This window comes from Saccopteryx bilineata, chromosome 2 (genome assembly GCF_036850765.1).
Source record: "Saccopteryx bilineata isolate mSacBil1 chromosome 2, mSacBil1_pri_phased_curated, whole genome shotgun sequence".
In the NCBI taxonomy this organism is placed as follows: Eukaryota; Metazoa; Chordata; class Mammalia; order Chiroptera; family Emballonuridae; genus Saccopteryx; species Saccopteryx bilineata.
The window spans coordinates 66,662,387-66,686,519 of record NC_089491.1 but is presented as its reverse complement, the minus strand read 5'-3'; the positions used below and the strand labels follow the sequence as shown (position 1 = coordinate 66,686,519).

Below are 24,133 nucleotides of genomic sequence, written 5' to 3'. Positions count from 1 at the left end.
GCTGCCTTCCTATCCCATGGAGAATTTTGGGATTTATCTTTGCCCAAATTTAAGAATTCAAAAATTACAGCGACCCAGACCTCCAAATTACCTCTTCCTTGTACAGGGGATTGTGAATCATAGTAACGGAATAACACCTCATCTGAAAGAGAATGCATAAAAGTCCTTTGGTGATTTATCAAAAAGTTTCACTTCCAACATACACATGATATCAGAAAAGATCTTGCTCTTTTATTGTATATTAACAAAAGAAAAAATTCTGTGGTCTTGAGAAAGGTCTCAGAATGTATGATATGCTCTGATGAATTCTAGATAAAATATTTAAAATATTTTTCATAGCACTGGTATACTCATTTATAGAGATTTTACTTCGGTGACATTGATAAGGTCGGAAAGATTTAGTAGGCAATTTAGTGATATCAGATATGTATGGTCCTTCTTCAATCTATCATAATAGATACCACTTTTCAAAATCAGGGTCCTTTCCTGATGAAACCTGAGTAAGCCTCTGAATTCTTCTTAACTCGGTGATATTCAGGCATTCATTGCCAATACATTGGAGATAGCACACAGCATAAAATCTACTTGCCATGTCTGAGTTAATCCATTGTTTATGGTTTGGGAAATTTATTTTTTACTTATTAGTTAGCATTATATCATCATAAACAAAAGAAAATATTTTACCTTTCCCTTGTGTTTTTCCCAATTCTTCAACATAGATTTCATAACTTCCATCAGCAAAAGCAAAAGTAACGGATTGATCATTGTATGTGCTCAGAGAAACAGAACATTCTGTAACAAGTGAAAATCGTCTCGTTAAGAATTCAAAAACTTATTCTCATAAACAATCTTTTAGCAATTAAAAAATTCCTCCTCAAAGCTTTTATTTATTTATTTTTAAATTTGAACTGTGCTTTGTCTATCACTGTTGCGTAGATGAAAGCCTTTGGGGCAAGCTTAACATAGCTCAAAAGTTTAAGTGTGCCATTTGAATGGGATTAAAGATGTTACTTTTCTGCATGAAGGCCACAGGAGGCCATGCTAGTATGTTTATGAGAGGTCTTCATAGGGAGAAAGAAACTAGAAAAGTGACAGACACTGTCTGAAGAAACCTCTGTTTCCTGGCTACTCATGGCCTATTGTGAGCAAGAAGGGACAGTATTTAAATAGATATGGACAAATAAATACATCTGTAAGGTGTGGAGTTACTCTGAGACTTCCAACAGTCCTAAAGAATACAGTTTTGACTCGATTCTGTCCTCTGGCTAAATAACAGATACTTAGACCAGTACTCCCAACTTTTTTATTAAACTTCCAATACACATAGAAAATAATAATATTTCACTGGCATACTGGGATAAACTAAAGTAGATTTAGGAACTACTTATATGGGTCCTAGAGAAGATTTTTTTTTTTTTTGTATTTTTCTGAAGCTGGAAATGGGGAGGCAGTCAGACAGACTCCCGCCTGCGCCCGACTGGGATCCACCTGGCACGCCCACCAGGGGGCGATGCTCTGCCCATCCGGGGTGTCGCTCTGTTGTGACCAGAGCCACTCGAGTGCCTGGGGCAGAGGCCATGGAGCCATCCCCAGCACCCGGGCCATCCTTTGCTCCAATGGAGCCTCAGCTGTGGGAGGGGAAGAGAGAGACAGAGAGGAAGGAAATGGGGAGGGGTGAAGAAGCAGATGGGCGCCTCTACTGTGTGCCCTGGTCGGGAATCAAACCCAGGACTTCCAGACGCCAGGCCAATGCTCTACCACTGAGCCAACCGGCCAGGGCCAAAAATATTTTCTTTATAGTCTAGAATTATGCTAAGAAAATATACAAAATATTAAGAAGAATATTCTAAAGTGAAATAATTTAAAAATATTTAGTGAGAAATTTCAGTATACTTCCGGAAACTTAAGACGTATAGCTTATAATGGTAACATACAATTCCCAGTAAGTTTCTTAATGATCTCTACTTCTTGATAGTCACCATCAACTTGGACTTATTTGCTCAAGTAGATGATGCAATTTAAAACCATTTTAACTGATAGATACGTGAATTCCAAACTGCCCTCTTGCTGTTCCGCTTATCTGTCAGACCTCACCCTTACTGGACTATTGACCCTGAGACAAAGGAATTCCAAAAAGGTGACAACCGCCCCAAGGAGGGGTTCCGGACATACCAGGACTTTTGGTTCAACACCCACATGCTCGAAGCCCCCCAAGGAGGAGCATTCCGGACATACCAGGACTTTTGCCTCAGTATCCCCTCAGGCTCTCCGAAACACTATATAACTGGCCCCTAGTCTGTAACCGGTGCTCTTCTCCCCCAGGAGAAGTGCCCAGCAGGGTTCCTTTCTTCCTTTCAATAAAGCCTGTTACTCTGGTCTTTCAGACTCCCATGGATTCCAACATTTGGTGCTAAAATCCAGGACAGGGTACTAACTGCCTGGACGATCCCTCTTTGCCGTCCAAACTTACAACCAGGGAAGCAATGGGCAGTGGCAGTTCGTCCGAGGCTTACTCCCTGATTCTGTTTGGACATGTAATTGTGGGTTGATTGGCCAGCAGTCTAACCCTGTCCTGAACCCCTGCTGGACCAGAAGGTAAGGAGTTTCTCCCTTCCCCTTCCCCGGTTGGCCTCTAAATTTCTCTCTAAAAACACCCCTTTCTGGTCAGACGGTTTTCTTTGACACGCCTCACGTTTTGAGGGGTTTGACTTTCAGTCTCAGTGGACTGCACGGAAGACTAGGCGCCTAGCCAAACCTCTCCACTCTCTCGGACTTCTCGTCCTCGGAGCTCCCTGACAGGTGGTGACGACCTCTATCAGGGACGACTCCCCCACACGGAGATTATCTCCTCTTGGGACAGTGACAAAAGGCAGGGACACCCCCTCTTGCTCACCTGTCTCCACTATGGGCTCTTCAGAGTCTAAGCCTTCCGACCAGACACCTCTAGGATGTCTCATAAAAATCCTCACCAAACTTGGTCTCTCAGACCTCAAACTGAAGAAATTAATCTTCTTCTCTAACACGGCATGGCCTCAGTACAGACTAGACAATGACTCACATTGGCTTGAAAACGGGACATTCAATTACAATATCCTAAGACATCTTGACAATTTCTGCCACCGGACGGGGAGGGCATCAGAAATTCCTTACGTGCTGGCTTTCTTCTCCCTTCTCTCCTGTCCTTAATTTCTGTACCTTCTGTTCCACATGCAGGCCGTTTTGGGCCAAAGAAACCTCACCTAAAACCTCTGCTCCTAATCTTTCCTTCTCCGCGGACTCCCAAATTCTCTCCTTCTCCTGCCTGACCCCCGGGGCACCCCTCTCTCAGGACCCCTCTCTAGTCTCTCAGCAAATCTTTTTGCTGGAGTCTCTTCCCTCCAGAAAGCCCTTCCCTTCACTAAATCCTGTTTTCTCATTTCACCAGTCTCTCTTTCTCCTCCCCTGCTGGACAGGGGCCTCTCCCTTCTCCACTGTGTTCTTCATCCCCTCCCCCCTCCTTAGAAGCTGTGCCTGTCTCATCTCTGACCTCTCTTCCCTCCTTACAAACTGCAGTTCTGTCTCCTCTCCGACCCCTCCTCCTTCCTTACAAACTGTGACTGTGCCTCTTTCCTCCTCGCCCTCTCCTCTCTCCTCAGAGCTCTAAGTCCTTTTGACTCCTTTGACCATGTGGCGCCACACCAATACTTTAACCTCCATCTCTCCTCCTGCAGAATCTGACTCTCCTTCTTTCCATCCAGCTGCTCACACTATCCATCCGTCTGCTTTCTCTCTTCCTCCCCTCTTTGCTGGCAACTCCCTGCCATCTCGAAAAACTTAAAAAACAGAATTGTATATTAAGCTATGTGAGTAAGTAATCTGTCTTGTCTCATTGTTTGTCAGAAAATATTTCTAGTGAATTGAAACAAGTAAAGCGCGCTCATTTAAATTCCTTTATTCATAATATGTGAAGTCTTTGTTTAATGTGTAACTGTGTCTGTTTCTAAGGCCTTAAACCAGTAATTACCCACCTCATAAACCAGGTTTACTCATCCCCATGGAATCTCCCTGCAATACCCCCATCTTTCCTGTTTGAAAACCTTCAGGAGCTTATCACCTCGTACAAGCCTTATACCTAATCAATGAGGCAATAATTCCCCTCCATCCAGTAGTCCCTAATCTCTGTAAATTACTGTCACACATTTTCTCAAACACCACTCATTCACAATCCTAGCCCTCAAGAATGCCTTCTTTACCATTCCTCTACACCCTGACTCTTACTTTCTGTTTGCCTTTACCCAGACACTAATGCAGCCCAGCAACTTACATGGACTATTTTACCCCAGGGGATCAAAAACAGCCCACACCTGTTTCAGCAGGCACTAGTTCAGGGTTTAGCAGCATGCAATCTCAAAACTAGTACTCTCTTACAATATGTAGATAACCTACTCCTCTGCAGCCCCTCCCTGCCTGCCTCAAGGAGACTCACCACCACCCTTCTTAACTTCCTCGCTATGAAGTGTTATCCTGTCTTCTCTGCTAAGGCTCAACTTTATTCTCAGTCCCTAGTCTATCTAGGCATTACTTTAACCCCCACCACCTGAAATCTCACCCTAGATCAAACTCAGACCCTCCACAGTCTCCAACCACCTACCACTACAGATCAAATCTTTTCTTTCCTCAGTCTAATAGGCTTCTTTAAACACTGAATTTCCAATTTTGCTCTTAGTCAAGCCCCTCAGTGAGATCTTCTGAGCATGGCTTTTAAGGTCTATATCTATAATGACCAAAGAAGTAACAGAAAAGGCAAATAAGGCCCAAAAGAAGGCAGGAAATACCAACTTTTGGCTCCAGCGCTCTAAGGGGTTTCATAGCATTCCATCAGCGCCCTACTCCAGAGTGGAAAGAAAGGTCATTGAACTGAATGAAGCCTGCCAGGCTTCCTGGCCCCACCGGTTGACACACCTGTGCTGTGGAAAGAGGGACATGAGAAGGTAAGCTGCCCCCTTGCTCCATGGAGGGAGGGTTCAGTCTCTTCTAGCCCTGCTCCAGCTACCTGTGACCTGACCTTGCCCAGCGTGCTGGGAATTGCCACTGAAGGCCCAAGGACATTGTTCATGAGCCTAAGGTATTTCTTCCAAGTAGCAGATAAACTGATCTCATTTCTTGTAAACACAAGGGCCATCTACTATGCCTTGCCTGAATATTTAAGTTTTATTTATCCCTCAAAGATCTCTACTGTGGGTATTGACAGTCTGATTTTATTGCTTTATTTAATGTTTAGTATCTCCTTTGTTCCTCTTGTCTCAATGCCCCATGCCTGTTGTAGGCTGGGACCTGCTGCTAATCCCAGCTAGAAGCAGTGGTCACTAGGACTTAAACTCTAACTGCAAAGTGTAGAAATGTAACACCCTTTCCCTAAGTACTTGCAGGTTTTATAGGTCACTCAGCAAACTGTTCAAACACTGTCCAAGAGGCACTTCCAGCATTACATCACCCAAGGACTGACTTTCACATGGACAGGTCCACACACCATGATCCTGACAACTCCCACTGCTGCTAAAATAGAAAAACAAAATGCCTTACTCCAATCACAAACCTGAAGCTGGTTGGTCTATGTATGGCAAATATATGTAAAAACTAAGGACTCTTTTAGTCAGGCTTTGGGAAAAGGGAAACTAGGATAAAAAGAAAGTCAACTTGATTGTCACTAGAGGTTAAAATTTTTTAAATCAAGAGTTCTGACTAGAAAGGAATTGTATTGTTTTGATAATAGAAGGTATAAGGTATGGAAATACTTTTGAAAGAAAAAGGAAAAGCAAGTTATTATGAAGGCCAGTTATTTCTGGATAAGAAAGTGCATGAAAGTTGAAGGTTTATGTAAGTTATAGAAGGTTTGTGCAGGTTGTAGGAGATTTGTACCGAGAAAAAAGAATTTGTACAGTCAGAAAACTGGTTTTCAAAGAATGTTTAATCAGTCACCCTAGCTAACAATCCTCTACCCTCCCCACTTATTAGGATGACTCTTTGCTCCACCCTGACCATCTGGACCTCAGAAACAGAGAAACAAAACCGACCCCTTGTCCTTCTATTCTCTATTCACCTCTCAGCCTGCCTCACCAAATCAGGAACTTTCTACTCGTGTGGGACCAACACCTATCTGCATCTCCATACTAATTAGACAAAAACCTGTACCCTAATCTATCTCACCCTAAATATCAACCTAATCCCACCCCATGAGCCTCTTCCAGTTCCTAATACACTATCCATCAATGTAAGGACCAAACAAGCTATACAGGTAATTTCTCTTCTTATTGCTTTAGAAATCTCTACAAAAGTAGATCTAGGGACAAGGGGACTAGCAACACTGCCCTGTCTTATTCCTATTTACTCTCTCTCTCTCTCTCTCTCTCTTTCTGAAGTCCAGCAAATTCGTAAACATGAAATCAGTGGTTTCACACAAACTGGGCATCTTACTATTGCCTTTCATTAGTTCACTCACTCTCCTATTTACTTTTCTAACTTTTAAACCCTGCCTCTTACATTTGTTTACTAGTTTCTTACAGAAATGCATGCAGACCTTCGCCAATCAGACAACTGGAAAAATCTACCTAACCCTACACATCAACCCTGAAACCTGCCCTCATGAAACAGAAATATCTGAAACCCTGTATCAGCAAACCTCCTAAATTCTATCTTTCAACCTCTACAGGTCCCCTAACCCTAAAGCTCTCCCATATTCCTGAAGAACTAGGAGAATAAATAGCAACACCTATTAACGCTTCTCAGTCTTTTTCCCTTCACATAGTAAAAGGACAAGATCACTGAGTCTTCTTGGAGCCTACAAACGGACATGAAACATTTCTTTTAACTCAAGCTAACTGCTCTCTCCAGGGCTGCCAGGAAAGAATATTTCTAACTTTACCATGGAAGAACTTTCACACACACACACCCCTATATAACCCTCCTTATCTCTGCATTGCTAATCTCCAAATACCTGCCTCTTTCTTTATTAAGTTCCTACAGGCCGGGATGAGAGAAATCTCTAGGATTACCTACAATCAAATGTTCCTACACTCCTATTCCCCAGTACCCCAAGGAGAACTTCATGAGGGAAATGTCAAATAGGTAGGGATGACAGCAGGAAGAAGCCATCCCTCAGCCCGAGAAGTTCCCTCCTGAATGTTCTCCAAACCCTCTTCCTCTTTACCACACATATTCAGTCCTTCTAAAAACTTACACCAACAAGTTTCCTGTATCTTAAAATCTCCACATGTCCTCTCATTTGAGAGGAACCAGACCAGCACGTCTCATGAGGCTTATCCAGGAGACCATGCATCACCATGTCACTCTGTTCACTTGGCACTAGCAGCAAGCAACTAACAATTATTACCTCGCAAAATTTTTTTACTTCCTCACTCAGGTTTTCAGAGACATCACCTGGTTCAGACCTCACAGCTTGGAAATTGATGACCTCCTTAACTGGATGAGGGACTTGGCTTGGCAAGGTTCCCTTCTTGAGTTCTCTCCAGAAGAAGCAATAATTTTGCAATTTTTTCTTCTCTTTCTCCTCATCACCCCGCACCATATATTATAAAATTAATAACTGCCTTTCTTTTATATGTAACCACAGAGTTGAGAAATGATAGATACGTGAACTCCAAACTGCCCTCTTGATGTTCCGCTTATCTGTCAGACCTCGCCCTTACTGGACTATCGCCCCTGAGACAAAGGAATTCCAAAAAGTTGCCAACCCGCCCCAAGGAGGGGCTCCGGACATACCAGGACTTTTGGTTCAACACCCATATGCTCGAAGCCCCCCAAGGAGGAGCATTCCGGACATACCAGGACTTTTGCCTCAGTATCCCCTCAGGCTCTCCCAAACACTATATAACTGGCCCCTAGTCTGTAACCGGTGCTCTTCTCCCCCAGGAGAAGTGCCCGGCAGGGTTCCTTTCTTCCTTTCAATAAAGCCTGTTACTCTGGTCTTTCGGACTCCCGTGGATTCCAACATTAACAACTATTTCAAATGTTTGAGTGAGGCCCTGGCCGGTTGGCTCAGCGGTAGAGCGTCGGCCTGGCGTGCGGGGGACCTGGGTTCGATTCCTGGCCAGGGCGCATGGGAGAGGCGCCCATTTGCTTCTCCACCCCCCACCCCCTCCTTCCTCTCTGTCTCTCTCTTCCCCTCCCGCAGCCGAGGCTCCATTGGAGCAAAGATGGCCCGGGCGCTGGGGATGGCTCCTTGGCCTCTGCCCCAGGTGCTGGAGTGGCTCTGGTCATGGCAGAGCGATGCCCAGGAGGGGCAGAGCATCGCCCCCTGGTGGGCAGAGCATTGCCCCTGGTGGGCGTGCCGGGTGGATCCCGGTCGGGCACATGCGGGAGTCTGTCTGACTGTCTCTCCCCATTTCCAGCTTCAGAAAAATACAAAAAAAAAAAATGTTTGAGTGAAAATTATACTTAAAAAATAATGGCTCCTCACTTTCTTTCATTGTCAAAATGTTGAAATTTGAGGGGATAATGTCAGTGGTGGGATTCAGCTGGTTTGCACCACTTTTGGCAGAACTGATACCTAATTTTTGTTGAGTTCAGCAAACCAGTTGTTAAAATGGCACTTGTAATCAGGGTTCTCTCTACAGTGAGCACCTGGGCAGCTGCCCAATATGGAAATCACAAAGTTATATTCCTTACTCTTTTTTAATGTTCATCTGCGCAACAGCGTATTCTAAGCGCCCATAGTAATGCTCATTCTGTCCACGGGTGAAAAAAGTTGCAAGTAAGGACACCAATCAAGAAGCAATATGAAATATCTTAAATAACAATTTTATTGTTTTTTGTCAGGCATTATTTAATATTTTTTCATTAATATTTTAAAACTTTTATAACATGATCTAGTTTTATATACCTCTTTTTTACATTTTTATTTAAGTATTAAATGCATGAAATGATAAACTGCCTTTCGGTATATCAATTTTTTATACTTAAAATGGTCATTAGGGCAGAGGACTGGTTGTTAAATCATTTGAATCCCACCAATGGATAATGTGTTGGGTTTTTTCCACAAAGGATAATGTATTTTCCCCAGGAATAATGTATATGGGATTCCAATCCATAGCAAGCATTAAGCAGCTATCTTGCACCTATTTTAGATACCACTAGTGGGCACATCAGAAGCGAATGGACAGAAGTTTCTAAGAGACACAAAAACATAGACTTGGAGCTGCTTCCTAGAGCAACAGTTGCCAAGGTCCTTTGTCTCACTTCCCTCCCCCTTACCCATACACCAGTGGTCCCCAACCCCTGGGCCGCGGACTGGTACCAGTCCCTGGGCCATTTGGTACCGGTCCACAGAGAAAGAATAAATAACTTACATTTTTTCCGTTTTATTTATATTTAAGTCTGAACGATGTTTTATTTTTAAAAAATAACCAGATTCCCTTTGTAACATCCGTCTAAGGCTCACTCTTGACACTTGTCTCAGTCACGTGATACATTTATACGTCCCACCCTAAAGGCCTGTCCGTGAAAATATTTTCTGACATTAAACCGGTCCGTTGCCCAAAAAAGGTTGGGGACCACTGCCCTACACCACCCTTATACCACCCCTATAACCATTCACACCTTGGATACTTGAACTATCAGTTGTTAAAATGCATTTCTGGACTTGAACTTCAGTATGAGAGACGAAGTGCTTTGTAGATTCAAGACGGTCCTGGTGCTGCCCATAGCCACTAAGTAGCAGAAGTGACTCTCTGTTATTTCCAACTGCAGGACAGGGTTGGGGTTAGAAATGGACTATCAGTCCCCATTCTTCCCAGCCCCCCCTCCCCACCCTCTACCTCCATGTTAAAGAGTCCCAGTCAAGGTTGCTTGCTGACAGTGGTGACTGGCTCCAGGTGGAAGAAAACTAATCACTCTTGTCTCAACATCCAAAGGCAACCACTGTTAACATTTTAGTTTACTTCCTTTAAAAAAAAATACTTAAAGATATCTTAAATATAGACATATCTCATTTTATTGCACTTTGTTTTATTGTGTTTTATAGATGTGTATTTCTTACAAATTGAAGGCAAGATGCTCTACCAGCAAAAGATTAAGACTCACTTGATTGTGCTATTCACTTTTTTTGGTGGTCTCGGAACCAAACTTGCGATATCTTTGAGGTATGCCTGTATATATACATATTTTATATTCTGCTTTCACTTAACACTATAACATAACCATTTATCTCATTATATTTAAAACTCTTTATATGCTTTTTTTTTTAATGGGTAAAAAATAGTTTATCATCTTAAACTCTTTTCCAGAGGGAAAATTTGGGTGAGGGAAAATTATTATATACCTAGATGTAATTGAAAGCAAATAGTTGGTCATCACTGTGTTGAAAGAATTACCAGGAAATGTAGTTTCCCTTTTACCTGTTTTTAGTGGACTTTGGGTGGTTTCTTTCCTTTTCTTATCTATGATAAGGCCAGAGCGTAGCTGTGTAATATTCAACTGGCAAACTTCTTCGGCCTTCTGTTGGGATTCTAAACAAATAAAGAAAATTGTGATTCTGTTTCATTCCATCCATTTTTATCTTTTTACAAACCCTGAGTGTAGCAGACCAAGAAAGCAACTGAAGACCCACAGTATTTTATCAAAAATCTTGGAGCCAGTTGTGTTCCAAGATTCTGGACTTTTAGATTTTAGAATTGTCATGTAAAACATAGACGGCATATATAACACTCCCAGCAGGGACTAGGGCAGTACTTCAAATTCAAAAATCAAAACTGTTGTAGTGAAACATAGGATATTTGTTATCAAGTGGAATAAATTACTGTGGTGGTTTAGATCAAGCTATAACTGTCAAGTGAGTTCAGGTGAGTTATGAAAGACTTTGGGTCTTTAGATAAAAATTTGTTATTCAGAATTCATACAAAGGAGTGTGGCTCATCATCAATCCTTGACTAACTGAGGGGGAACTGAGAGGTCATATGAAGTCTATAATGTTTCCTACTTATCTAGAATACACTTTTAATAATTTTAGAGGCATGAATATAGCTTATAAAGGTTATTGATTTTTAAAATAGCTGTCATTTACTAAGTGTCTACAGTGGACCAACCACTGCACTAATAATTTCACATACTATGTCATTCAATCCTTCGCAGTAGCATAGCAAGAAAGGTATTATCCTCCTTACTTTACAGATGAGGATCTGGCAGTCACAACACTTTTTCAAGGTTACAGGACTGGTGAGAAGTTGTGACTCAAGTGTGTCTATAATCAAAGCTACTCTTTCCATCTACCTCCATCTAAGAAAATACCACAATGCAATTTTAGGGACTAACAAAATGCAAACTCAAATCAGTTGAAGTAAAAAGAGTTGATTATTCAGTAATTCTAATTTTATTAGAATTTAATTTTATTAGCCAAAGAAAAAGTAAAGTCTAAAATAAAAAATCAGATTTATTACTTGAAAATCATAAAGACTTTCAGAGTCAAATAGAAAAGAAAGTTATAACACTTGAGTCATAGGATCTCAACTTTCAACATTATAGTAAATTAATTATCAAGCAATTTGTACAATAGAGCCAAATTTCAATTATTCACGATAATTCAGAAAATGAAAATAATTATTTGTGACTTTAGGATACATTATATGATTTATTTTTATTCTCTAGATGATATGCCTTCCTAGTATGCTTTTCAAAGGCAAGTGGAATAAACATTTGTAAGCTACTATTTTTAATCATCTATGTCTTGTCTTCAATTTAGATGGGAATCTACCTTTAAGTATCTTCAGCTGGACACGGCAAGAGCACTTAATTTACACTTACATCCACCCTGGAACTCCCTAACATTGCTTCACAATTCAAAAATATCAGCTATGGTATTTCACATTTATATAGTGTTTTTAGAGTTACAAAGGTAATTTACAAAGCTGTGCCAGAGCTAGCATTGAACTGGTTTTTTGACAATTAATTTAACTTTTTGTTGTTGTAATATCACATTCTCTCTTCAGAGCTAAAAGGCATAAGATGATACTGAAAGCATGCTCATTTCCTTATATGCTTATCAGTATCCTATAAGGACATGACATCCCACAGGGACATGAGAAGCATGTCTAATATTCAGAGAGGACACTGTGGGGACAGGATATGCGTCTCGTGCAGTTAGAAGTGAGTGTCATGATACTGAGGAAGTACTGTGGATTTATAGGCTAGTATCTAAAGGGACAAATACTAGCTATAATTGATTGGGGTGATTAAAGTTGAAGTATTAAAGATACTTTCCATCGGGAGTATTTGAAAGAAGGTATACTTTGGTATTCAGGGAAGCTGGAAAAGTGGCATGAGGGTTGTGTTCTCAGGTGAAAAGCACTAAGCTAACATGGCCATGGGACTGCCCCGCTCAGGTTAAAGGGCCAGGTCAAGCTTATATAAGGGCTATGGCCACTTCCTAAGTCTTCATTACTAAGGGTAGTGTCTTACTATGGCTTTAACGGAAATAACTATTTTCTCAAACTAATTTCATCACAGAATGATGGAATTTCTCAGGCATTTCTGGTAAGTGGTAAGTAAATGAGAAGGGGCCTATAGTTTTGCCACTTGGAGGGCCAACTATGGCTAACAGTTTACTATAGAAGTGTATCACTTTATCTTTCATTTCTTCCCCAAATACTGAGTTTGCAATGTGTCTTCTCGCTGTGTACTACCTTTTACCTATCTGTGACATTTGACTTTGGGAACCACATCCTTCTTTGAACCCTTCTTCCCTTATTGTTATGTCACCAGTCTCCTTAGGTCCTCCTTTTTTCTCTCTGGTTGGTCCATCTCCATCTCTCAGTTAGTTCTTCCTCTGCCTCCTTCTAAAATGTTGATGTTACTCAAGATTTTCTCCTTTGCTTTTTCCTCTCACTCTAGACCTTCTTTCTGAGCAATCTTGCTTGCTCCAATAATTTCAGTCATTTTTTATATGCTAATAACTCCTCAAACATTCACTCTATCATTTAGTCTCTCTCTCCTGAGCTTTGTATCTGTTAAATTAATTATATCTGTTGTACTTTCTCTCCTGGGCATTTTGACTTCAGCTATGTTAAAGCATCTCTATCTCTCCTTCTGTGTAGCACCTCCTGAATTCTGGAGATCTCTGCCTGGATTACATATACTTCCTCTAAATTCAAACAGACTCATTATAAGGCAGAAAAAAAAGAACTCATTTCCTACCCCTATTTTGAAAAACAGTACCACTATCTACCATTGTCTGTTCAATTCTTAAATCAATTTTCCCTCTTTCTCTATCCCTAAATTTATTCAACCTGTCATGAAATCTTCATGATTTCACCTTCTGAATGTATGTGAAATTCAGTTCTTCCTTTCCTTTCTGTTATCTTAGGTCAGGCCCTCATTATCCACCCCCAATGAAAGTAGGAGACTTCTGACCAGTTTTAGTTTCTCCTTTTGCTCCCTCTTTACACCATTGCCAATATGACTTCTCTAAAATGAAAATATCTTGTAATTCCCCCCAATTTTAAATTGTTTCCTCAATTAAAAAAACATCAATAGCAATGTTTAAGCCAAAAAATAAAAATAAAATACTTCTGCTTGATGGATCTGTCTCAAGGCTCCCATGAGAAAGCTGGACTATCAAAGAATTGATGAATATGGGGGAGAGGAAGTAGCAGAGAAGAATGAATTGACCCTGGGGAGTAGCTTCCTGGAAACTTGGAAGGGAATGAATTTTGGGAGGGGCTCATGAAGTCCTCCTGTACCCTGTTGGCACTAAAAATGAATGGCTTGGCAGTGACCAGAACTTATAGGGGACCTGACTATATGGATACCTATAGTGATTGTATAATGCAGGGGTCGGGAACCTATGGCTCGCGAGCCAGATGTGGCTCTTTTGATGGCTGCATCTAGCTTACAGACAAATCTTTAATAAAAATAATAATAACATTAAAAATATAAAACATTCTCATGTATAACAATCCATTCATTTCCTACCACTCATGTTCATGGTAGCAGGTGGCTGGAGCCAATCACAGCTGTCCTCCGGGACAACACCAAATTTTTATTAAATAATGCATAATGGGTCCTGGCCGGTTGGCTCAGTGGTAGAGCATTGGCCTGGCGTGCAGAAGTCCCGGGTTCGATTCCTGGCCAGGGCACACAGGAGAAGCGCCCATCTGCTTCTCCACCCCTCCCCCTCTCCTTCCTCTCTGTCTCTCTCTTCCCCTCCCGCAGCCAAGGCTCCATTGGAGCAAAGATGGCCCAGGCACTGGGGATGGCTCCTTGGCCTGTGCCCCAGGCGCTAGAGTGGCTCTGGTCGCAACAGAGCGACGCCCCGGAGGGGCAGAGCATCACTCCCTGGTGGGCAGAGCATCGCCCCTGGTGGGCGTGCCGGGAGGATCCCAGTCAGGTGCATGCGGGAGTCTGTCTGACTGTCTCTCCTTGTTTCCAGCTTCAGAAAAATACAAATAATAATAATAATAATAATGCATAACGTACACGGGTTGTTGTATGGCTCTCATGGAATTACATTTTAAAATATGTGGCGTTCATGGCTCTCTCAACCAAAAAGTTTCCTGACCCCTAGTATAATGAGTTTCATGGCTTTGTGAGGTATGGACTTTCTCAGATCTTCCTAGCCCAAAAGAGAAAAAAGAATTTAAATGAGTTTTCTTGTTTTCTTGCTAGAAAAATATGTGACATTTCTTGTACCTTGAGTTTTGAGAAGTGGTTCATACTTTCACACCCTTCACAGCTATCTGTTTTTGGTCAGGAGTGTTTAATAATGCCAATTTTAGTATTAAACTGAGCCAACATTATTAAAAAGGAAGATTTACTAAGTGTTGGTCAAATAAGTTTGTAAATAATGATATATATGTTTGCTTGCTTATAGTTTGCATTGGATGTGGGGGGACAGGCTATAAGCAGGCAGGATTCTTAAAGCCTAATGCTTAGTTTTAAAACTAAGCCTTTCCCACCCTTTCTGATGTAGGGTGGTGCACTCTCATGAGGAATCCCATTATGCCTCAGATAAGTGACTTTGTATCAGAGACTTCCTTGATCATATATTAGATTAAAGGTTTTCATTTCTACATTATAAAGTGGGGCAGACCTGGAGCTTGCTCTCTCTGGGTTCCTGAGATTAGCATTAGAGAGAAGAGCAGAGAAGGCCATGTGGAGGAGGCCAGGAAAAGCAGCCAAGATGGCAGAATGCTAAAGGAGAAGCCAGTTTGTGCAGACAGAAGGAGATGGGGAACAGAGGTGAATAAGGCTAGTGAGCTAGAAACCTTTGATTCTAGGAAACTCGGATAAGCCAGTAGCTTTGTGAACACTGAATGAGTGGGTTTTGGAGCCCAGTGTGTGTTTTTACTTGCCCTCTGAGTGCAAGCTAGGATTAAAGGTAATGGCCCACCAGTTCTTGGCTCCATTGTTTCATTACCTTCTGTCCAAATCAAATGCGAACCTGCATGGGCCAAGCAGCTGTGATGGTGGCCGTGGCTACTAGCTTTACACTAAGGGATAATAAAAATAATGTGATGCATTCCAAAGTCATATAAGTGGTTTGGGGGTTGTCTTTATCTCTGTTTTTCTAAATGCTATAAATAAACTAGTGCAACCTTAAGGGAGAAGTTACATTTAAATTTTTACATCAATGCCAGTAACTCGGGTATAAACTCAAGCCTGCCTCCTTATTCTAGTATTTTAAAGAGCCCAAAATCTCCTGAGGTACAAAGATAATACATTTTTTAAAGAGGGAATTTGGGGATACAGAATCACTCACACTGATTCATTTTGCACAGAGCATTTTGACTAAGACTCAGATAAAAAGACTGAGTTAACTGTGATTTCCTGAACATTTAGAAATCACAGTAAAATTGATGTTTTCTCTGGTCACCAAAAAAACACTAGGAGTGGGCCAGAGCCTTAGGGAGGACAGTAATGATATACTTTAATACTGTTTCTCTTCTGGCCTTAAAAATGTTCAGGGAAATGAAGAGGAGCTCAAAGGACAAAGTTATGCAGTCCCTACCATCATTCCTCATTTTCTGTTTTTACTCTAGTTCACCAACTGTTTCATATCACTGCTCCAGTATGAAAAACATGAGTATAAATTTGTATAATTATTGCCTAGAATAGATAATATAAGGATCAAAGAAGTATATAGCTCTTTCATCTTAAAGCTGTGGCTACTACCTGATTCTTTTTACCCTTCAATTGATTCCAAACCCTTTGAGTTTGTGACTGGATAGACTTGAACATCATTTGCTTAATTCTGCTTTATTTGGAGCTTGGGTTATTTAAATATCTTCACTTGTATTCTATCCTTTATCAGAATTTATAGGCTAATATCACAAAATTGATACACCAAAGGTCTTAATAAATATTTGTTGAATAAAAGTGGATCAGTTTAAATTCCATTAATTAATCCAGGAAAAAGTTTTTGGGATTTGGTGGTAGGAGGTGCAGGTGGAAACAAGGGATCGATATGAAGGGTTTTAATTATGTTTGTCACTATTAGCAGGTTTAAATGATCTGACCCATTCCTACCTTGTGATATATCAAGTAAGCAAAAGTTGGTGTACAGTCTATTTAAAACCAAAAGCTGATGTATTGCATAATTTTGAGCCATGCCTTTCAATTTCAGCTCTTGTATTCTTTGTAACTTTGGTAAGGTAATATGTATGAATATTGGATAGTAAGGAGTTGATTAGAGATAAAAAAAAAAATAGTGTGTAAAACAACCAGAAATACTTAAGTCCTTACTTCTCACCCTGGGAGTTTTTACCAGGGGTTTTCTTGCTAAGTTGTTCATCTTTACTGGGGAAATTTTGGTGGTTGGATACTTCATTTCAGGCTTTATTCTTCAGGCTTCTGTTGGGTTAAAATATATATTAGTTTAATTGTCTCAACTTAAAAAAACAAACAGAAACAATGGTGTCTAACTCAATATAAAATTGATAACATAAATGCCAAGAGAAAATAATTATTTCAGTAAAATCTGAACACAGTATTCTGAATATATATCTATGTTAGAATATAGTCCCAGGACAAGGAGAACTAAAGAAATCTTAAACTTTACTTAGTGGTTTTGTTGTTAGTGGTAATATTGGTATTGGAATTCTGAGACTGTTTGGTATACTATGGGATATAGCAAATAAGTATATGTATTAATATTATAAGATTTTCACTGTAGAGGAAAGGATATGCAAACATTAAATAAAAGAAGACAAGAGGAAATTCCTATGATTTTACATTTGAATTTCACTAAAAGAAACTGGGACTCTAAATATGGGCTGAGAAGTGAACATGAAATATCCTGTTGTGCCAGAAAACAGTGTGTCATTCAAATACTAGTGAGGTTGTATCAAAAGGACACATGAAGAGTCTCTTGCTGGTCAAATTTGGCACAATTTAAGCATCAAAAAGTATAATGATGGTAATTGACTGTAAAGCATTTGATGAAAAAAGAAACCCACAAGTCCACAGCATGTCTGAAGAAAGAATGAATGAGGAATTTATTTATTACAGAAGGAATGATAAAGTTAGAAAAATCACCATCTTACGGTCCACTAGTTAATACTTAATTCAGGCAAGGATCATCAATGCATGTTATACCTTGATTATCAAGCTGGGTTGCAGTATCTATCCTACTGAAAGAGTATGGAGTTCTCTGTCATAAATTGCAGAAAGCTCCATCTTCTTTCAGTAGTCTGCTACAACCTGGTTTCACTATTAAGGTAAGGGGCTGATGCTTTGGTTTGTGCGGGAAGCAGGACTTCTATTCTAGTCTTAAAATCTCTCTAACACTACTGAATTCTACTAGTTGTTATGCCTTTTTTTATTTTATTATTTTTTAAAAAACATTGGCCTCTTTTTTTCTATATTAAACAAAGTAAAATCTAAATTATCCAAGGAGTGGTTACCATTTATATCTTTTTATTGCCCAGCTCTTCTAGCAGGGTAAGGAAGTAACATTGAGTTCTTGGATCAAAGGACTTATTGGAAGATAAACTTCGTGCTCCTTTATTTTTGTCCTTGGATGACCCCAAATTGGCTGAAATTTTCTTGTCTAGATGGAACAGGCATATTCCATGTAGCCATCCTATCTACAGCCAGTCTCATGAGCAAAATCTTTCAATGGTAGGGGGTTGAGGACTCCCTCTTCTGCCTCTGGGAACAAATATTGTCTTCACAGAGCTTGAGGGCCTCACATCAATCCTTATATTCTTTTTCTGATTCTCTCACCATTACTGATCAAGAACACTTATAAGCAGAGAACCTTAGACATAATTTTACTGAACTCCCAAGTTTATAGATGAGTGGGATAAGTAAGACTGAAAGATTAAATGCCTTGCTCAGGATCACAAAAGCCGACCTGGGACCAGAATCTAGTCTCCTAACATCTATCTGTTATGCCAGAGCTCCCTCACCTTGTCTCTTCTCCCCCCCCCCCATCCAAATGTGGGAAGAAAATAATCAGAACTGAGAATTTAACTTCAAATGATTAACTGGTTGACTAATATCTTTGAAACAATAAATTTCTGAATATGGTAGTTAATTTTAAGTTATAATGTGAAAGAATGCAGGTCAGTAACCTTATGGTAATTGAATTTTAAATTGTACAGAAAATAAGTCAAATAGTACCCTGCACATAGTAGGTATTCAGATAATACTTTACTGATAACATAAAAATTGCATTGCTAGATTTTTTTTTGGTATTTTTTGTACTTTTCCGAAGTGAGAAGAGGGGGGTAGAGTGGAGGGGAGGTCAGACACTCCCGCATGTGCCCAACTAGGATCGCCAACCAGGTGGCGATGCTCTGCCCATCTAGGGCATTGCTCCATTGCAACAGGAGCCATTCTAGTGCCTGAGGAAAAGACCATGGAGCCATCCTTAGCACCCAGGCCAACTTTGCTCCAGTGGAACCTTGGCTGTGAGAGGGGGAGAGAGAGATAGAGAGAAAGGAGAGGGGGAGGGGGAAGAAGCAGATGGGCACTTCTCCTGTGTGTCCTGGCCAGGAATCGAACCTGGGACTTCCACATGTCAGGCCAACATCTACTGCTGAGCCAACCAGCTAGGGCCTAGACTTTTTTTTTTAATCCAAGGATCCTTGTGTCCTAGAAAAAAAATTATCCTGATGGACATTTTTTTAAAAATCACATTTTCAAATAAATCTGGGAAATGTTTCAATCTATATTCAATCTCTTGGGAAGTCAGAATTTATATTAGCATAGTAAAGGTGTTGACAATCCTTCATTGAAGAATCATGGGCACCTTTGTTTAATTATTTTCAGTAATTATTTGATCTTGTAAACTCCCCCACACCCTCTATTAATACCCCCATGGACTAGTTTAAGAGAACACACTTAGAGAAATTTTGCACTAAATCATTAACTTGCAAAATTAAGCAGAGTAGATAAGAAACTGAAACACCACATTACAATTGAGTCATAGACACAGAAAAAGTTAGCTGTTTTTTTAAGAATCACATGATAAGTGAATTCTGAATTACAAGTCAAAAGCATAGTAAGAAAAAATTTCCAAATCATACTCTAAAAAACAAAGCATTTCTGCTTGACTTATGGTGGTGCAGTGGATAAAGCATTGGCCTGGAGTGCTGAGGTAGCTGGTTCAAAACCTCGGGCTTTCCTGGTCAAGGCATATATGGGAAGTGCTACCCACTCCTCCCCTCTTCCTTTCTTTCTCTCTCTAAAATCAATAAATAAAATCTTTTTAAAAATAAAAAACAAAGCATTCTCTTTAAACAACCTACAAATCATTTACTTTAAAAAATATGATCACTCCTTTTCACTCTTTCTCCAGATTTGAAGTTTACTTTTCTCTCCTACTTTTAAATAAAAACATTTCAGACTATATGGCAATATAAACATCACTGGTTCTTTTGTGCTGCTTTTCCAATAACATATGGCAAATATTCTTGCACACTGGTTATGATACTCACCTACGATATAAATATGAAAGGCTGGTTTCAACTGATGAAGTTTCCTGTTGTTACCACTTGGTAGTAGCTGATGCACCCATATTCCAACTCTACTTATATACACACACACTTGGATTAAGCAACATTGGGTGGCAGCATTTGATGAATGAGGCAATGCAAATAGAGCCAACTGAGTAGGATAGAATAACTAGGAACATATCTTGTTCCTACAGCCAAATCTTAAACAGAGCTTTACCTTATTTAATTATACTTTCAGTGAGTTATTCTCAGTTAATCATTACATTTTATCAAATCTTTAAACATGGACTCTAGTGTTTATTGCTCAATAAAAGCTGATGATGTATTTGCCTTTCTTTTTTTCCTACAAAGTTGGAAACTTTTAGGTTTTTTTCTGTTTATTAAAATGATATATATGTACTTAGGAAATGTGTAAATGACAAGAAAGCATATATGTTATTGATGACATTTTTTTTTTTTTTTTTCATTTTTCTGAAGCTGGAAACAGGGAGAGACAGTCAGACAGACTCCCGCATGCGTCCGACCGGGATCCACCCGGCACGCCCACCAGGGGCCACGCTCTGCCCACCAGGGGGCGATGCTCTGCCCCTCCGGGGCGTCGCCATGTTGCGACCAGAGCTACTCTAGCGCCTGAGGCAGCGGCCACAGAGCCATCCCCAGCGCCCGGGCCATCTTTGCTCCAATGGAGCCTTGGCTGCAGGAGGGGAAGAGAGAGACAGAGAGGAAGGCGCGGCGGAGGGGTGGAGAAGCAAATGGGCGCTTCTCCTGTGTGCCCTGGCCGGGAATCGAACCCGGGTCCTCCGCACGCTAGGCCAACGCTCTACCACTGAGCCAACCGGCCAGGGCCGATGACATTTTTTAAATGTAGATATACTATGCATATCTATTTTTTATAAAAAAAATAGAATCACACTGCAAATATTTTGTAAGCTTCCTTTTCTCATTTTCCAATTAACACTACTGCATGAGCACTTGACATGTCAGAATTATTCTTTTACAGAAAGTATTATAAATAGTATTTGATCATATAAGTATATCATAACTAATCTTTTATTTTTTATTTTTATTTTTATTTATTTATTTTTATTTTTTGTATTTTTCTGAAGCTGGAAACGGGGAGAGACAGACAGACTCCCGCATGCACCCGACCAGGATCCACCCGGCACGCCCACCAGGGGGTGATGCTCTACCCATCAGGGGGCGAGGCTCTGTTGTGACCAGAGCCACTCTAGTACCTGGGGCAGTGGCCAAGGAGCCATCCTCAGTGCCCGGGCCATCTTTGCTCCAATGGAGCCTTGGCTGCTGGAGGGGAAGAGAGAGACAGAGAGGAAGGAGAGGGGGAGGGGTGGAGAAGCAGATGGGCGCTTCTCCTGTGTGCCCTGGCCGGGAATTGAACCCAGGACTTCTGCACGCCAGGCCGACGCTCTACCACTGAGCCAACTGGCCAGGGCCAACTAATCTTTTATTGATTAACACTTTGGCTGTTTCTAGTTTTTCCATTTTTATCTTTTTTTTCTAATATCACCAACATTGCAAATGATAACTCTGTGTGAGTTTGTGTGTGTGTTAATTCTTGATAAATCTTTGTAATTTTTTTGGTATCTGGAATTGCTGGATCAAAGGATACATGCATTTTCTATTTTAATAGATATTACCCAATTGAATTCCAGTGTACTGATTTATAACTTTTTCAACAATCCAGGTTCACGCTTTTTACACTATAGCCTTAGTAGCAATGAATATCATCACCTTTAAAACATTTGTCTTTCTAAAGATTGAACAGTATCTTATGGTTTCTATTTTTGTTTGTTTAGTGAGATTGAACATCTTCTTAAAAACATATTTGTTGTCAATTTCTATAAATTATGATTTATATGGATTATATGTAAGAGATAAAACTCTTGCCTGTGATAGGTGTTGAAAATTTTTTCCCACTGCCATTTATCTTTAGACTTTGTTAATGGCATTTCTTTTTCATATGTAAGTTTTCAAATATTATGTGCTAAAATGTAATCAATGTTTTCTTTTAGAACTTTTGGGTTTTGTGACCTGCTTCAAAAGAACTCCCATCCTCCAAGATTATAAATAAGTTTATTACACTATTTTCTAAAACTTATAGTTTATTATTTAATACCTAAGTGTTAAATTCACTATTATTACTATAAAGAATAAGAGATTTTTTCCCCCAAGTGATTATCTCAACCACACATATCATTCAATTTAGACAAAGAGAAGTTTCATGTTATGTCGTGACTAGATTGCAGAAGGCTGTGAGTGCAACAGTAAGAAGTTTGAATTTTATCCTATAGCCAACAGGAATCTTTTGAAAGTTTTTAAAGCAAGTGAAATATCATCAAAAATGTGTTTCGTGAATGAAATTTTGTGGCTGTGTGAAGGACCATCTGAAAGAAGGAAAGAAGGGAGAGAGAGAAAAGCAGGCCAGTTAGGTCACTTAAAATAGCCTGGCAGGCAGAGAAAGACAAATACCATATGATCTCCCTTATATGTGGAATCTAATGAACATAGTAAACTGGGGAACAAAATAAAAACAGAGGCAGGGGCACAGGCAACAGATGGACAGCTGTCAGAAGGAAGAGGAAAGAGGGGATGGTATCAAAGAAGATGAAGAGATTAGCCAAAATCATATATACATAACACAAATATATAGACAATAGGCTAACAATAGCCAGGGGAAAGGGGTGGGTGGAAGTAGGAGGAGGGGTGACAAAGGAGGGAAATGGGCGTAGGAATAGGAAGAGACTTTACATGAGGCATAGGGTGCATGATGTGGTGTTTAGAGGGTTTATGTTGAGAGGGACACTTGAAAACATGTCAACACAATAAATTAAAAATAAAAATAAATAGCCTGGCAGAAAGCAGTGATAGAGCTAGGGCAATGTTGGTGAGACTAGTAAAGCGGGGGATGAAGGTAATGAGTGCTGCAAGCATTTTAACCAGTTCTAGTGTTACTGGAAAGGAGCCTGCCCAGAACGGGTCTGCCTCCGGCCAACCTTTGTGCAGGAAGGATTTCACAGTATAATTCCCAGGGATGATTTTGAGAGCACATTTATTAAAGTGGGGACTGTGAAACAAGGAAAGGCTCAGGACAGAAGAAGCAACAGGAGAGAGCCTAGGCGGGGCTGTTTTGGATCACTGAGAATTAAGTCACAGTGAAAGAACTGAGCCAAGGCGGGGCTGCTGTCAGCTCACTGGAAAGTCAAAGAAAGGGTGGTCTTGAAAACAGGTTCAGGGGGTTAACTCAGAATGAGTTAGACCATTGTTCTCAGGTTGCAAGTCTCATGAAATCCCTTAGAATTTAGGAGATACTGTATTTCCCCATGTATAAGATGCACCTTTTTTCAAAAAACTTGGGGTCTAAAAACTGGATGCGTCTGATACAGTGGTTGTGGCATTTCAAATGCCATAGACGGAACTGAGGATGAGGCAATATATGAAGACAGTGATTCATCATCACACACAGATGAGGACAAGCTAATGGATGGGAGTTCTGACAGTGATGAGGAATTGTATGAATTTTATGATAAATAAAACTTGATTTCAATAACTTTATGTAATACTTTTTTTCAAATTTCAGGCCCCAAAATTAAAGTGTATCTTATACATGGGAGCATCTTATACATGTGGAAACACACCTGTTGGAGGAGAAGGAGGAGAAGGGGCAGGGGAAGGCGCAGGTGTGCTCCCAGCAAGGGGAGTGTGCAGTGGGTACTTTGTCTTAAGGGTTTTAAAGGCTGAGAGCTCAGGTGATGTATTATGGAATGGTACACCTAGAACCTATATAATGTTATTAACCAATGTTACCCCAATAAAGTCCATTTAAAATAAAGAGGAAGAGAAAGAAAGAAAGAAAGAAAGAAAGAAAGAAAGAAAGAAAGAAAGAAAGAAAGAAAGAAAGAAAGAAAGAAAGAGGGAGACTGGGTGTTTAGGGGAGGATCCCAATAGAATATTCATCAGCTTTATACTGATGTACCAACTGACATTTATTCCAATTACTTCATCAGTCCTTGCATGTGGTTGGCACAAATGGCACTAACTGGATTTTTGCTATCTATCTTTTTGAGTAGGGCAATTTAAGCTATTCCTCTCTGGTTGGTGTGGAGAAGTGTAAGCCATTTACTTTTTTTCTTAGTCTAAATTGAATTTATTGGGGTGACACTGGTGAACAA

General features: G+C 40.2%; 1 protein-coding gene across 4 annotated transcripts in view; it reads right to left on the bottom strand.

The window, feature by feature from the left end:
• The window catches only part of IL33 (interleukin 33), a 73,257-nt gene that overhangs the window by 4,485 nt on the left and 44,639 nt on the right, over positions 1 to 24,133 (bottom strand). For 3 of the 4 annotated variants that reach the window (XM_066257224.1, XM_066257223.1, XM_066257225.1), the window contains exons 2-6: positions 16,729 to 16,836; positions 10,392 to 10,502; positions 9,595 to 9,738; positions 685 to 792; positions 92 to 142 (exon numbers count right to left, since the gene is read on the bottom strand). In XM_066257224.1, the coding sequence (XP_066113321.1) occupies positions 92 to 142; positions 685 to 792; positions 9,595 to 9,738; positions 10,392 to 10,502; positions 16,729 to 16,813 (499 nt within the window). In that variant the 5' untranslated portion in view covers positions 16,814 to 16,836. Of the gene's footprint in view, positions 1 to 91; positions 143 to 684; positions 793 to 9,594; positions 9,739 to 10,391; positions 10,503 to 16,728; positions 16,837 to 19,928; positions 20,075 to 24,133 lie in introns of those variants that run through there. The other variant, XM_066257222.1, reaches the window with a different exon arrangement.